The sequence below is a fragment of the Trichosurus vulpecula genome, chromosome 1 (assembly GCF_011100635.1).
Source record: "Trichosurus vulpecula isolate mTriVul1 chromosome 1, mTriVul1.pri, whole genome shotgun sequence".
Taxonomy (NCBI): Eukaryota; Metazoa; Chordata; class Mammalia; order Diprotodontia; family Phalangeridae; genus Trichosurus; species Trichosurus vulpecula.
In genome coordinates this window covers 209,068,681-209,074,047 of record NC_050573.1, presented here as the reverse complement: position 1 = coordinate 209,074,047, position 5,367 = coordinate 209,068,681, and the positions used below count along the sequence as shown (strand labels likewise).

At 39.3% G+C, this 5,367-nt stretch overlaps 1 protein-coding gene across 1 annotated transcript; it reads right to left on the bottom strand.

Annotated features, from left to right (window-relative positions):
- Nucleotides 1-2,743: 2,743 nt before the first annotated feature.
- LOC118833180 (60S ribosomal protein L30-like) lies at nucleotides 2,744-3,195 on the bottom strand. The gene has a single exon (XM_036740571.1). The coding sequence runs from the start codon at nucleotides 3,133-3,135 to the stop codon at nucleotides 2,788-2,790; it is 348 nt and encodes a 115-aa protein (XP_036596466.1). The 5' UTR covers nucleotides 3,136-3,195; the 3' UTR covers nucleotides 2,744-2,787.
- Between the last annotated feature and the right edge of the window lie 2,172 nt (nucleotides 3,196-5,367).

The window sequence follows — 5,367 nt, the reverse complement described above, 5'->3', positions numbered from 1 at the left end:
AAAAAAAAATAAAAGGCAGGGGGATGATGGAGGGGAGGGCAGATGGCGGTGGAGGTAATCAAAACAAACACTTTGGAAAGGGGACAGGGTCAAGGGAGAAAATTCAATAAAGCGGGATGGGTTGGGAAGGAGCAAAATGTAGTTAGCCTTTCACAACATGAGTATGGTGGAAGGGTTATACATAATAATACATGTGTGGCCTAGGTTGAATTGCTCAACTTCTTAGGGAGGGTGGGTGGGAAGGGAAGAGGGAAGAGAATTTAGAACTCAAAGTTTTAAAATCAGATGTTCAAAAACAAAAAAAGTTTTTGTATGCAACTAAAAAATAAAATACACAGGCAATGGGGCGTAGAAATTTATCTTGCCCTACAAGAAAGGAAGGGAAAAGGGGATGAGAGGGGAGGGGGGTGATAGAGGGGAGGGCTGACTGGGGAACAGGGCAACCAGAATATAAGCCATCTTGGAGTGGGGGGGAGGGTAGAAATGGGGACAAAATTTGGAATTCAAAAGTTGTGAAAATCAATGATGAAAACCAAATATGTTAAATAAATAAATTGCATTTAAAAAAAAAAAAACTTCCCATAAGGACTGCTTTTGCTGCATCCCATAAGTTTTAGTATGTTGTGTCACTATTCTCATTCTTCTGAATAAAGTTATTGATCATTTCTATGATTTGTTCTTTAACCTGCTCATTCTTCAGTATTAGATTATGTAGTTTTCAATTAATTCGCAGTCTATCTTTCCATGTTATTTTATTACAAATAATTTTTATTTCATCATGATTTTAAAAGGACACATTGACTATTTCTTCCATTCTGCACTGGATCATGAGGTTTTTATGCCCTAGTACATGATCAGCTTTTGAGTATGTGAGTATGTACCAGTGAGAAAAAGTATATTTTTTTCTATCCTTATTCAGTTTTCTCCAGAAGTGTATAGTACCTCCCTTTTCTAAAATTCTCTTCACTTCCTTAACTCCTTTCTTCTTTATTTTGAGGTTAAATTTATCAAGTTTAGAGATGGGGAAGTTAAGGTCCCCAACTAGTTTTTTTTTGCTGTCTATTTCTTCCTGTAACTCCATTAATTTCTCCTCTAAGAATCTGGATTATATACCACTTGGCACATATACATTAAGGAATGATATTACTTCACTGTTTATGGTGCCTTTTATCAGGATATAATTTCTTTCCTTATCTATTTTAATTAGATCTGTCTTTGCTTTTGCTTTCTCTGAGATTTGGATTGCTACCAATGTTTTTTTTTTTTTTAACTTCAGCTGAAGCATAATATATTCTACTCCAGCCTTTTACCTTTATCCTGTATGTATCCCCTTCTTTCATGTGTTTCTTGTAAACAACATGCTGTAGGATTTTGGTTTTTAATCCATTCTGCTCTCCACCTCCATTTTCTGGGAGAGTTCATTCCATTCACATTCAGTGTTATGACTGCTGTCTGTGTCTTTTTATGCCATCCCATTTCTCCCCTAGTTTATGTTGTTATTTATCCTTTCTCCCTTCCTCTCCTCATTTTTGTTTTTGCTTTTGACAATAGACTTCCTCCATATTCCCTCCTTTTTCAGCCCCTAACGCTTTTCTTATGCTTTTCCCTTACTACTTCTTCCCTCTCTCTTAACCACCATCATCTTTTCTTTCCCGTTCCTGCTTCTACTGCCTGTAGGGCAAGTTTGATTTCTATACTTAACAGAGTATATTATTCCTTCCTTAAACCAAATACGTTGAGAGTAAAACTCAATTACTGCTCTTTTCCCTCCCTTCTTACCGTCTACTATAATATGTTTTTATACCTCTTCATGTGATGTAATTTGTCATTTTCTTCCTCTTCCTTACCTTTTTTGCCATTACAATCCCTCTTCATCCCTTAATTCAGTTCTTTTTATCATCACATCAGTTATTTATACCCACACTCTCAATCTATGTGTATACCTTTTAGACGTTGTACTAACTACACCGTTTTCAAAAGTAGCAAATATCGTCCTCCCATATGGGAATATAAACCATTTGCCCTTGTTGAATAACAAGGTCTTTTTCCTTTTCTATATTTTTCCTCTGTTTACTTTTTTATGTCTCTCTTGAGTGTTGTATTTTCATATCAAATTTTCCATTGATCTCTGGTCTTTTCATCAGAAATGTCTGGAATTCTCTTATTTCATTGAATGTCCTTCTCCTTGTCTGAAAAATTTTGCTTAGTTTTGCTGGATAGTTTACCCTTGATCGTAGACCAAACTCTTTGTCTTTTTGAATATCATACTCCAGTACCACTTGTGTTTTAATATAGAAGCTTCTAGGTCTCATTTGACCCTGACTGTAGTTCCATAATATTTGAATTGTTTCCTTCTGGCTACTTGCAATATTTTCTCCTTGACCTGATAATTCTGTAATTTGGCTGCAATGTTGTTTGGAGTTTTCAATTTGCAATATCTTTCAGGAGGTGATTGGTGGATTCTTTTGATGACTATTTTACCCTCTGGTTCTAGGACCTCACCACAATTTTCCTTCATGATTTCTTGGAAGATACAGTCTGGGTTCTTTTTTTCATCATGTCTTTCTGGAAGATTAATAATTCTTAGATTTTTCCTCCTGGATCTATTTTCCAGGTCAGTTTTTTTGAATGAAATGTGTTGCATTTTCTTCCATTTTTTTCATTCTTTAGATTTTGTTTCACTGATTCTTGATGCCTCATAGAGTTATTAGCTTCTACTTACCCAGTTCTTTTTTTTTTTTAAAAAACAAGTTTTGACCCGTTTATTAAAGTATATTTTTGTACAGTTTACTTCTCACTGGTCTGTTCTGGCATGCTTCTAATGATATCAGAATCACCTGGATCAATGATAGCCAGTGTACATACTCTGTAGTACTTCCCACATGCTGTACCCAATTCAATGTTATTGCCACTGTAGTGATGTACGCCGGTTTTGGCCAACATAGCGTAATATTCAATCTCTGATTTCCTCAAGGCTGGGCAGTTGTTGGCTAAGATGACCAACTTGGCTTTGCCTTGTCGGATCATTTTCAGGGTCTGTTTGTAGCCCAGCACGTATTTGCTGCTTTTCATGACCAGCTGGAGCCTCGAGTTGATGGACTCCAGCGACTTTTTCGTCTTCTTTGCGGCCACCATCTTCCTGCCTGCGGTGCGGGAGGACCCTCAGCCAGAGACCTGCTGCCAAGATGGCCGGGAAGCGAGAAAGGAACTACTTATCCAGTTCTAATTTTAATGAATTATTTTCTTCCAATTGCTTCTGCATCTCTCTTTTTATTTGGCCAATTTTATTTTTCAAGAATTCATTTTTCCCATTAGATTCCCTAATTACTCTCTTACCTATCTAATTTGGCTTTAAAAATCCTCCTTGAGCTCCTCCAGGAATGCCTTTTGGGCTTGAGACCAGATCATATTTCATTTTGAGGTTTCAGAAATGGGTAGAGTGTCAATGCTGTCCTCTTCTGAATTTATATTTTGATCTTCTCTGTTCCCCTAATATGACTCAATGGTCTTTTTTTTTTTTTACTTTTCCACCTTGTTTCTTCATGGTAGTTGCCTTTTCCTGGCTTTTTAAGTCTATCTCTGCTTCTGGGGCCCAGAAGACTCTGTCCCAAACTCCTTGTGTTGTGAATAGGAGCCTGGTTACTGGCTTTGTGTAGTGTGGCTTCTGATTTTGTCAGCTAGAAAGTATATATTGCTGCAGCTCCTCTGATGCTGAACTGATGCTGAGTGGCATGTGCCAAAGATTAAGGCCCAGTTAAGTCTTTCTGAGTTTCCCCAAGGGGTCACTCTGTGTGGTGTGGGGGACAGGTGGTCTGGCTTCTGAAATCTGCTCTTCCCCTAGGGCTGTGCTATATAGCACAGGTGGTCTCAGCTCTAGGTCTGCACTGGTGTCTGCCCATTCCCCTCACTGTGCAAAGACATTTCTGGGTCCTAATGATAGTGCTTGTCAGCTCCACACCCTGGGGCTCAGGAGCTCCCTCTGGTTTGCTAACAAGGGGCTTGCTGGGATGCCTCCTTTCCTGCACTGATCTCATTCCTTCACCACAAGAGAGGCCAACAGTCTCCCTAGTTAAAAGACTTTTGAACACCCACTTCTGGCTTCTCTATTCCAGGGTTTCTCCTAGGGCAGTATTCCCTGGGTTTGTTCAAAGGAGGCATAAGAGATCTTATGAGTTTATTTAGTCATCATGGCTCCCAGAAGTTCAAGAAGGTGAGTTGCAAACCTTTAGACTGTGGGATGATAGCTCCAGGAGTAGATGCTGCTGCACTGAAAGCTCTACACTTCTGTCTCAGCTAGCTCCAACAGACTCACATCCCATGCCAGGGGGCCTGGGAATTGCCACCACAGCTGCAGTGCACTGGGTTTGCTCTTGTTATGGTAATGTACTGCAAGGTGGTCCTGCCACACCCAGTGCTCTCCAGGCCAGATATAACAAATCTCTCTCTTTCTGAACTCTCTTTGCTTGGAAACCTGCCACACTCTGTCTCTTAGTGGATTCTACCTCTCTCAAAACTGTGAAGATTCACTTCTCAAGAGGTATGTGAAAGAATTTGAAAGAGCTCAGGTATGTCCCTGTTTTCACTGCACCATCTTGGTTCCACTGCCCTGTCATTCTTGCTAATAGCTGCCCTAGAGATATGCTGCAAGTTTCCTAATAACTGCTTGTATCCACAAGGCAATAATCACAGAATAGATAAAAATTGTTAAAATGCCTATGTGGTTCTGTATTCCAAAATATATGAGACTCTCCACATAGAAGGTAGAAGAAGTGAACCATTTATTCAGACACCAAACAACCCGATCCTGTAACCACTACTCCCAATCCATCACAGGAGCAAAGAATTCAATACACAATACCACAGCAGAGAACCACACCATCCCTAAACCATCTTCCCCCTCCTCCCCCAGGCTGGGGCCTTTCCAAAAACTTACTCACAGTCACCAAAGTGTGTCTGCTCTTTCCCTCTGCTCTCTCTGTAGTAACTGCTCTCTGAGAATTTCCTGTGATGCAATTTCCTTTTCCTCTCATTAAGTTCATCCCACCACATGTGACTTAGGCTTCCTATGACATAAGAAGGACACATGGCCTATTAATGGGTGGGGAATATCTTCAAATTAATATTGCTACTACATTGCTTTACTACTTTTCCTTTTCTTTTATGTTTTATCACATTACTACGTGGTTAGTCAAACAAAATATTTTCCATTTTTTGCTGACATCTTACCCTACTTTTACCAACTTTTAAAAACCATTATTGCTTTACAACTCCTTTCTATTATTCTATTTCAACTCCTTCTCCTTTATTTCATCATCTGATCCTCTCTTTATATTTCTCCCTCTACTGCAGTAGGTACCCCTACTTCAG

Excerpts from the sequence above, each read along its gene's own strand:
- LOC118833180 (XM_036740571.1), bottom strand. The coding sequence starts at position 3,135 with ATGGTGGCCGCAAAGAAGACGAAAAAGTCGCTGGAGTCCATCAACTCG.